The sequence below is a fragment of the Mixophyes fleayi genome, chromosome 2, assembly GCF_038048845.1.
Source record: "Mixophyes fleayi isolate aMixFle1 chromosome 2, aMixFle1.hap1, whole genome shotgun sequence".
Classification (NCBI taxonomy): domain Eukaryota; kingdom Metazoa; phylum Chordata; class Amphibia; order Anura; family Limnodynastidae; genus Mixophyes; species Mixophyes fleayi.
The window spans coordinates 65,150,016-65,161,163 of NC_134403.1; the positions used below are offsets into that span (position 1 = coordinate 65,150,016).

The window sequence follows — 11,148 nt, forward strand, 5'->3', positions numbered from 1 at the left end:
GTTTTGAGTTTCGGTTCTTGACCAGTGGAATACATCTTCAGAACCATTGGTCTTCAAGTCAGGACAGCCAGGCGACTGTAACTCCTTAAGCTAATGGGGTAAGGGACAGATGATGTGGTAAACCTGACTGGAATTTATTTACTGTGTGTATATAATATTCTAGTGATTGTTTGTATTACATTAAATGTATTGTTTTACTTTCTAACAGCAATTGCCTGAGTGACTCTAGGAACCTTCTAAGGTACTGGGTAGGCTTCCCTGGCATAGTAAGGCATCCATGAGTGGTGAGCCAGTGTGAAGTGGGTAGATTTGGGCCATAAACCTGGTATCTTCACAGCATTTATAGCAAAATGAGTAATACATATATCATTTGAAAAGCAGTTTATTGCAGAAAAAGATAATAAATTACAAGGTATATATGGTGGACAGGAAAAATAGCATGTATCCAAGGAATGAAAAGGTGGGGATAGACATTGCATGAAGACAGTTGTTTCAACATTGTAAACTCTTCATGTAAAATGCAGTGAAGTGTAAGAAAAGTAGTCTCCATCAGTGGCGGAACTACCATTGGTGCAGCAGGTGCAGTTCAGCGGGGCCCAGGTAGATAATTGTGGCCTGCTGCATGGGAGATGCAGAGGATCGGGGGCCCTGGTTCCCTTATTCCTGCCGACCTGCACCTGGGCCCACAGCTCGCTAGGTCCGCCTCTGTTCTCCATATACTGTTTAACAATGGTGACCATGGCTAGAATGGTGTTTGGAAACGTTGCTGCTTGAGCTGAATCCTGCTTTATGATGATGATGATGTCCACTTGTGGTACGGGACATTTCTTTGGAATGGTGTTTTCCCCCAGTGCTTGAGTGCAAAATAGCTAAGCGGGAAACAAATATTCATTTTAGCATGTATCTGAACAATTTGCATTAAGTTAAAATTACAGTGAAATTTAGAACTTAAAGGGGTGACAAACCCCCCACCTAAGGGAATCAACAACAGCGGGAAGTGCCTGGATGATGAAAAGAGTACCAGAATTGGAAGTAAGTGTCATGTGATCAGCTCACATTGTACCACGGGAAGCCCTCTTACACTTTACACTTAATGCTAATTATTGCAATAAAACTACTCTACAGAACAATTAACCCTGAGTGCTGCAAAAAGCTGATAATTGTAAACTTTATTTTTAACCACAAGGGTATGGGTCCAGGCGGGTTTTTAGAATGCCACAATTATCTGCAAAATGAGGGACTATTCTGAGATATTTTCATCCAGTGTAACATGACAGTGAATGGGGAACATTATTCCCGTGTCACACCATAGCACTAAGGAAACACTCAAGAATAAAAATAGGTGCAAAATATTTCTTACTATCAATTGGAAGACATCAATTAAAAGGAGAAAGCAAAAGCATGAAAATCTGTTCAAAATATTTTCTCTCTTTATACAAACTTGAATTAGTGACAACGCTTTTTGAAGTATGAGATTTTAATTTTCAAAATTGTTCTAATTATTTCTTCTTTATTGAAAAATAATGTACTTACAAATATTAACAGATCCATCTGCAGCCAACCTAAAATAAAGAATATTTACATTTTATTAATTTTTAATGTTCAATACAATATTCATTTAAATAAAAGGATGTACATATTAAATCAAATTTTATATTTTTAATTAGTTGTTTATAAAAGTTTACTTAAGTAAGTTATCATTAATTGGATGCATATTTGCCAAGCAGTATTGGAGATTCAGCATATCATGTGCAGCATGCTTGTGATATCTGACAGTTAGTCCTGTACAAAATACATTATTATCCAATTATACTGAGAATTGCATGCAGGAGAAAAAGAGGGGAATGCTTCAATCAAAAATCAGTTGTTATAAATCTCCTTCTTGGATTGATTAAAATATTTGAAAGTAAGTATACTAAACAATGTGTGTAGTTATATATGTGTTTAAGTGCTTAACTAGCAGCTGTAAATATAGGAAAACATTGTTGGGAAGAAGGTGGCCCTTAAACATATTTAAAACTGATTGGGTGGTCTCAGAGTTAAAAGATTGAGAAATCCTTCTCTTGTGATTCATTATGTATGAATATTATTTGGATTCTATACTCACCTGCACTCTTCACCCTCCAGCATCTTCTTATATGTAGCAATTTCAATATCCAGAGCCAGTTTAACGTTCATCAGTTCCTGGTAATCTCGCAGTTGGCGAGCCATGTCCTGCTTGGCCTTCTGTAGAGCAGACTCCAGCTCAGACAGTTTATTCTTGGCATCCCGGACAGCAGCCTCTCCACGTTCCTCAGCCTCATTTATAGCAGCTTCTAGAGCAGCCCTCTGGGACAATAACAGAAAATTTTTATTCAATTTTGTTGACCCCCTAAACATCTGCTGCTTTTAGGAGAGGCTTTCATTGCTTTTATCTGTATGGAAAAGTTTGCACTGACAGGTTGTGGAGAGTCCTCTAAAGACTGCATCAGCCTGTTGATACTGTGTATGCACCTACTGAGTCAGGCTGTTTATCATACATTGATGCCGGAACCAACGAGCACAGCCTCCCCTGACAAGGTCCACCTGATCTAATCAATATTGGGGAGACCTGGTGGATCACAGGTAAATGATATTTTGCATTTATGTGTAAGCTATATAATTCAGCTTTAGGTAGAATTATTCCTCCTCCTAGGAGACACATAATATAGAAAATGGGATAATAATATTTAAATATCTACTACACTGTCCTACACTGATATAACAAATAACATAACATAACTGAATGTATCCACATGGACTATGTACCTGGGATTTAGCACACTCAATCTCTCCTTTAAGTCTCTGAATGGTTTGGTTGAGTTCAGCAATCTCATTTCTGCTGTTCTGCAAATTATTTCCATTTCTTCCAGCTGCCATGCGCAAGTCCTCAAACTGCAGTACAAAATAGTATAAAGAGGTATTAATAATTTGGTGTACCCGGACGTATATATAATAATATGCATAACATTTTCCTGCTTGCCAAACTCACCCTTGATTGATACATGGCCTCAGCCTCAGCTCGGCTCCTGTTAGCAATGTCCTCATATTGGGATCTGACCTCGGCAATGATGCCTTCCATGTCCAGATTTCGACTGTTGTCCATAGACACAATAACTGAAGTGTCTGAGATCTGGGCTTCGAGTTGACCAATCTCCTGCAGAGTAATGGATTCTTACAACACCTGCTTTTGAAACTTGTGATCAACATACAATTAATCCTCTACACTACAGCAAATAGGAAAGAATCCAAGTTAATGAGTTTATGGATGTTATTGACAGAGGGGTACCCTTATGTGAAAGAGACTCCTTAGCAGTGCCCCTTGGTAAAGTAATGTCTGGTGCTCACAATATACCCACTTCAACAAATAAAAAAAAAACAGTATACATGCAAATCTAATTAAAACAGATGAAATAAAAAATAATAAAATATTTTTTTTCAGAAGATCTACGTATTAAGCAAGTTATGGCAATCCATGTTATGTAAACACTTTCTAAACTTTATTTGGCAGATGTATGAAACACATGACTTTTTATGCTATTTTACCACCTGATGGAAAGGTGGTAAAATTGTTCCTTCCAGTCTTGGGTTATAAAGAAACTATTTGTGTTTTTGGAAGACAAATCTTCTGGAAAAATATATACAACATATGATTTGTTTAATTACTGCCAAACAAATGGACTAACACTGATGTTTGAATATGATCAGCTCAAAAAGCAACACATTCGACTCAACATAGGTGTGTAAACACAGTCAGGAGCTAATGGTTCAAACAGTAATGTAGCAAAATAAAACATTACCGCGTCATACAGAGTCCTCAAGAAGTTGATCTCATCAGTCAGGGAGTCGGCTCTGGCCTGCAGCTCAGCTTTGTTCATAAAGGCTGCATCAACCTCCTATAGATTAGAGTGTGTTTCATTTACAAATCCATTCCTTTTACACTAACGGTTCATGCTGAGTTAATATAATATAGTGAATGTAATATAACATTTTACATAATGTTTATTTTCCATAGCGGTGAGCATTAATCTTAATGGAATTGTTTGTATCTGTTTTCCAATATAAAATAAAGTAATAATCGTTCATACCTATTAAAAGCAAAAGTAAAATTTGTATAAAATTGAGATAATTGGCTACCTATCAGTTAATTTATTACATGGTTTTATTTTGTAGTATAGATGTCACTTGAAAATGGCAATTATGGAAACTTACTCTCTTAAGTCCAACAAATTCATTTTCTGCAGCGGTACGTCTATTTAATTCCTCTTCATAGCTGCCAAATTATATCATATTACATTTCATTAATTTGCATAATATAGATTAATATTTTGCAAGAAGTACAATAATAATCAAAATAATGTAACAATAAAATAATGCAAAACATAACCAGTTTTCCTATTAATAAATATAGATTGACTTCTTGGTATCACTATATCAAATAGTGCAGTCTAATTCATGCATATTTGTCTACTAATAATATTTCTTACATGTCATTTAAAACATCAGCACAGTGACTATTTGGTGGTGCATTATTTTAATTTTGCAGGCAAAAATGTCATTACATTGCCTACTTTACTTACTTTATTATTGATTGTATGAAAAAAGACACACAAATAAGGTGAATCCTGAGATATTAAGTTATTTGATAAACAAACCTCGTGGATTTTCCTAGGTTTTTCTTGTTGATATCTATATATTTTTTTAGTTTTAAATGTGGTTTAAGAGCAGTAAACAAAGATTGTATAATCACATTGCCTATTGCATGACAAAGACAGTAGACAAAACAGTCAAAGAAATATAATATAAACAATAATGAAAATAAATATTTTAAATATAAAAGTCTAATAAGCCAGTTACAGAGTGTATACAATTTTGCAAACTGACAAAACAAATTTGGAATTTACTGCAAATAAATATTTCACTGTGTTGACAAATAGAATTTAGGTTTGTTTAATTCTATCTATAATAATTTTATAAAATACATGGGAAATAGTTATTTAGCAGTAATTATGTAAAAATAACTAGAATAAAAAAGTCTTGAATCAATGACATGTTTCCTTTTAGTTACTTTCTAATGACTCTAAATAAACCACTGTATTTTTTATTTATTTGTAAAAGAAGTGAGGTATTACTGCAGATTATAGTTAAATATGATCAACAATGAATTTTATAATTGTTAGTACACAATAATTTAGCAAAAGAGGCTTACAAGGACCCACCGAAAATGCCATAAGACTTGGGTTGATGACCAGTTTAAAGGGGGTATTCCCATCACTTGCAGTAATATTCAACTACTGTATTTGACAGCAATTTGCCAGGGTGAAGTTTGAAAGGGGGTGTTTTTACTGACCAGGAGAGGACAGCATATGACTGGTTGAACCTTCTCCTGTTTACAGTCAATCAAATGTTGTCATCTATGACTTGGGTAACACCCCTGCCTCCTCATTTGTCTGTATCCCGTGGGTAGAAAAGCCGCAAGTGACTATTACTCAACAAAAGTATGAAACCCAACTGTGCAATCCAATAGCTAAATGATGAGGTAATATAATATCTGTACTTGTTCTGAATGGTCAGATCTAGAAACCTCTTTTAATCCAAAATAAATATCATTAAAACATGAGTTGAATACCGTCTCCTTAATTCTTCGGCGGTTCCCTCCATGTTGTTCCTGTCTGCTTCTAGACGAGCCCTTTCACATTCCAGGTTTTCCAGCTGTCTCCTGAGGTTGCTAATAAATGCCTCAAACAGGGGTTCAATCTCACATCTGGCTGTTTTCTGGTTTTGTAGAAGTCCCCATTTGGTCTCCAGCATCTTGTTTTGTTGTTCCAGAAATCTCACCTAAATAAAACAGAATTTAAAGTAATAAGTTATAAATAAGAAATAAAAAAAAAGAGAAATGAAAATGTATTTTCACTATATATTATGAATTTAAAAGAATGTGGATATGCAAGTATATTGGTACATGTGCTGGAAAAATGTATCACATTATGTCCATGCTCAACATTCATCATTAAAATCCCCAGTTGATCAACAGAAAGACAGCCTACCCCAATAAGCACAGTCTAAGTTGCCTTAAGAGGGGAAATAATCCCCTCCTGACTCTGTACTTGTAGTCCAACAGCTCCCTGAATCAATATTCTATTGCACATTTTAGTACCAGTTATCCTTTCTTCTGTGTTTTTAAAAACATGTCCATTCCTTTCTTTAATCTACAGTGTCTATTTTTGTGGGAATACATTCCAAAGTTTCACTATTCTTACTGTAAAGGACTTTAAACATATGAGACCTGATCCATTAAGGAGAACAAAGTATAAAAATGGAGTAACTTTGCACCTGGGAAAAACCATGTTGCATAAACAATATACTCATTTGCACCCCTTGCATTGTAGCATGTTTTGTCCAGGAGCAAACTTACTCCTTTTGTTTTGCTTTCCTCTCCTTAATGACTTAGGCCCATGAAGATTAATCTGAGACTATAGCCTCTATTTATCATTCTAAATAAAATTGATATTCCCTCATAAGGGAGATTTTCCATACTCCATATTAATTTGCCCTCTTCTGCACCCTCTCTATTTCCGCTGCATCCTGTTTGTGACCAATCAGAACTGTGTATATTAGTTGAGGTCTCCCCAGTGCAATATAAAGGCAACATATAAGGGGCAAAATTATACTTTTCTCTCTTGTGTCTGTGCATTTTTTTTAATTTAAAATAACATCCTGCTGTCTCTTTAGGTCACAGATTGGAATTGCTTGCCAGGGCTGTCATTTTTAAACATACCTAGATCCTTCTCCATTGTGGGTAAATCAAATCTCTGGTGTAACCTGTATGTATGTTTTTAATCTCCAATTGCATAGTCTTACATTTATCCACAATGAATCCTTTCTGCCACGTTGCTGGTCAGTGTCCTAACTTATGGAAGTTCAACTGTAAGGATAACATAGCTTATATAGACTTTTTATACAATAAGGTTTGGTATCAGCTGCAAGCACAGGAGCAGTGCTTTTAACAGAAACTATTATATAATTTAGTAACAAAGTAAATAGCATTTTTCCAAAAACATAACTCTGTAGTATACAACTTACAATGTTAGTCCAGTCCAAATATGAACCATAGATAACTACTCTCTGGACTTTCAGACAGTTTTATGTCCAGGTGTAACAAGTGCCTGTAAGACACAGTGTCACATACATTGACAAAGTCTAAGGGGCCAATTCTACTATGGTAATAGTGTGCAGTATTACCATTAGTACGGTAATTGTAATGCAGATTTTTGCTCTCAGCCCCTGTTGCCGCGAGCAAACATCCGATTTAAAATTATTGTATTAGCTGTAATACTAAGTTGCTTATGAGTGACCTACTACTTTGAAAGAACCCACAGAAAATGGACTTATTACAACAAATACAGTTAATTAGACAAGTAATAAAATAAAAACATTGCCCTGACACATATTTCAAATTAGTAGAACCATTTATGTTAAGGCAAGCAGTATATACCCAAGTCCTATACTACAGTACTGTACCTTGTCAATGAAGGAGGCAAACTTGTTGTTCAGACCTTTAATTTGATTCTTCTCCTCAGTCCTCACTCTTTGGATACTTGGGTCAATCTCCAAATTAAGAGGTTCCAGAAGACCTCTGTTCACAGTAACAGAGGTGATTCCTCCAGAACAAGATGATCCCCCAAACCCATGACCAATTCCACCAAAACCAAATCCAGATTTGTGCCCACTTTTCCCTGAATGAAAACTTCCCACTGACATTTTGTGTCCCTTTGATCCAATATTGTGGGCACTTGAGCTGGTAAAGCAATGCTGAGTCTTGTGACCGTGTCCTGCATGTTTAGCAGAGTGTGAGAAGATGCTGTGTGAGCTGGAATGTTTAGGTAAAGCAACAGAACAGGAGCTGAAGCCCTTGTGCCCAGAGGAGAGGATGGAGTGATGAGACATGATCGCTCTTGTCACAGAGATGATCTACAGTGGATGTGAAGCACAGTCTACTCTGAAGAGTCCAGTGAGCTGATGCCTTGTGGAGCTGTTACTTGCTGCTTTTATACTTGAAATGAATGTTTCCACCCTTATTATCTTGAGTTACTCTTTGGATTGTTGCTTGGTAGTGTCATATTTAACATTTATAGAAAAAAAACCTAGCAACACACCTGCTTGATCAAAGCTAAAGTATAATATGTATCATTTATAATAAAACAAGATCATTTCTATGGTTCAATCAGACTTTTATGGTGAAAGAATTGTCAAGGTCCCAGCTGTTTATAGTAGATTAACAGGTGCTTTGTTGGTCCATAATTAATTTTTTATTTGTGACAACGTGTAAATGCAAAGTCCCGCCTCCTAACGTTTTACAACCATTCCGTCATTAAATTAAGCTTTTCATGTTTGAACCTTAAAACACTGCTCTACTGTGGAGTTGAAATGGCTGTTCACCCTACACACAGCAAGCAATACCCCTTAAGATGCACCTCTCCACCCTATTATCTAATTTCAATAATCTCAGTGTTCAAAATGAAATCTCATTTTTGCACTTCTCCTCAAAACTAGGCACATGGGTTGATGAAGTATGGACTATGAAGGCTGTATTTTTGGGATGTAGTAAAGTTAAGAAAGAAATGTGTACTAAAATGTTGTATGTTCAAAATGTGCTGATCTTACAATTACCCTCATAACTTGTTCCTCATAAGAGAAAGTATGTATGTGATCATTTAAGAAAAGAGGATGTTTTTTTTTAGAATGTGTGGATGCTGGATAAAAATGTAAAAAACCTTGTTGTCAGGAAACAACAGAAATATCTTAACCTTCTATATTTTTAATCCCGTTCCTTAGCACTTTTAACTATCTTGCTACCTTCGGAGGTGCGCCTACTCTGCTGAGCCCCTATCAAAAAAGTCCCCCTCTAATGCAGACTTTTGTCCATTTTCAAATTCATCTAGTCCTCTTATTATGCTGCCCTTTCTCTTGTCAAACGGTCCTAGTTCAAAACCCTTATCTCCTTCCAGTTCAACAACCCCAGTCACCACTTTTCCACCATTAACTCCTTTCTTTTCACCCACCTCCAATGCCTCCGACCACCCTCACTGTCCACGATTTTGCTTATTTCAACCAAAAAATCCACTCAATCTGTTACGACATCTCCTCCTTTAAGCTCTCACTTCCCTCACACTAGCTCATTTCAAGAATCCCGGCCATCCTGTCCACCTTACATCCTTTCATATACTCGGAGGTCTTCTCACCTTTCACCTACTCGTCCGTTCAACTGGATTTTATTAACCCTGCTACCCCCTGCCTCCTCCACTCTCTTTCCTCTACAATTGCAGTCACCTTGTCTGCCTTTTCAACCTGCCCCTCCACACCAGCATCTTCCCTTGCACATTCAAACCCACACTCATCAATCCCATTATCAAGCAAGCATCTCTCATCTCTCCAGCTACCACCCCAAATTCTTACTCCTGTTCCTTTCCCAACTTCTCAAAAGGTTAGTCTACAATCGGTTAACACACTTTCTCTCTGTTCACTCTCTAGTTGACCCATTACAATCAGGATTCTGTCCTCCCAACTCCATCAAGACTGCACTCACCAAGGTGACTAATGATCTTCCCTTGTCTAAGTCAAAGGGCCATGTCTCCCTGCTCTTGCTCCTTGACTCTCTTCTGCTTTGACACAGTTGACCATCCTCTCCTCCTCCTTGACACCCTTCACTCCCTTAGCCTTCACAGCACTATTTGCTTTTGGTTTACCTCTTACCTCTCTAATCATTCCTTCAGGAACTGTTTCTCTGGTACCTGCTCCCCTCCTATCGATATATCTGTTTGGGTCCCCAAGGCTCTGTTATTAGCCCACTCTTTACACCTCCTCTCTCGGTAAACTCTTCTGCTCCTTAAGTTTCCAACATCACCCTTACGTTGATTAAATTCTAATCTACTGTTCATCCCCTGACATCTCTTCTTTCCCCCTGTGTCTGACTGCCTATTTTTCATGTCCACTTGGATGGCTGAACGCTAATTCAAGTTCAACATGTCCAAAACTGAACTTATCATCTTTCCCCCGCCCAGTGTCACATTACCTCCTTCTATTTCTCTTAAGGTTGATGGTGTCACCCTCTCCCCTTTTCCCTATGCGCTATGCCTAGGGGTCATCATTGACTCTGCCCTCAATTTCACTCCATACATCCAGTCCCTTGCCAATCCTGTAAACCCCACCTTCACAAAATTGCCTTGATTTACCCTTTCCTCTCCCAGTATGCCACCAAGACCTTCATCCATGTTCTTTTCATCTTCCCCTTTGATTATTGTCATTTTCTACTCTCTCGTCTGCCTAACAAATGTCTGTCCCTCCTGAAATCTGTCCTAAATGTGGCATTGCGACTAATCTTTTGACTAATCTTCCTTTCCTGACATTCCTCTTCCACTGTGCCTCTCTGCAAAGCACTCCATTGACTCCCCATTCCCTCCAGAATACAATTGAAGTTGCTTACCGTCACTTATAAAGTGTTCTTTAATGCCTCCCCTTCCTACATTTTCAATCTTGGCAGAAATACTCCCCCTCTCACACTCTATGTTTTGTGAATTACACTCGCCTCTCCTCCTCACCTATCACCACTTCACACTTCTGCCTTCAGGATTTTTCCTGCACTGCTCCCCACATTTGGAACTTACTGCCTCCCCTGACCAGACACTCCCTCAATTTTGAATCTTTCAAGCACTCCCTAAAAACTCATCTTTTCACACTTCCTTACCCCTCCCCTCCTAAGACAATTCCTTTCTCAAGCTCCACCCGCCAATATCACTCCTATCCCTCCACCCCTATTATCACCATTTGCTACCCCATCCCATCTTAAACAGCTCCATCCTCTCACTCCTCCTGCCTCTTCCTTTTCTCCACCCCTATCGTCTCTATTTTCCCCCCTAATTATCTTGAATGTTAACTCTCACAACTTTGGACCCCTCTACCTCATTTCTCCTTTTCTTCTTTATAATGCTTCCTTTATTCTAGTTGTGGTTTTTTTGTAGTTGTAATTGTTTCTTGTATTGATTATTACTGATTCTATTGTTTGTCTTTCCCCTTACTTATCTGTATTTTGTTATGTTTATGTTTTGCTATATTATTATTATAAATATTATT

At 37.4% G+C, this 11,148-nt stretch overlaps 1 protein-coding gene across 1 annotated transcript; it reads right to left on the bottom strand.

Annotated features, from left to right (window-relative positions):
* Window positions 1–723: 723 nt before the first annotated feature.
* LOC142139818 (keratin, type II cytoskeletal cochleal-like) lies at window positions 724–7,967 on the bottom strand. The gene is made up of 9 exons (XM_075197687.1): window positions 7,540–7,967; window positions 5,648–5,856; window positions 4,231–4,291; window positions 3,819–3,914; window positions 3,011–3,175; window positions 2,788–2,913; window positions 2,108–2,328; window positions 1,534–1,562; window positions 724–869 (listed from the first exon to the last, which is right to left on the bottom strand). Exons 1-9 carry the CDS (start codon window positions 7,963–7,965, stop codon window positions 724–726), a joined length of 1,479 nt encoding a protein of 492 aa, XP_075053788.1. The 5' UTR covers window positions 7,966–7,967.
* Window positions 7,968–11,148: the final 3,181 nt, after the last annotated feature.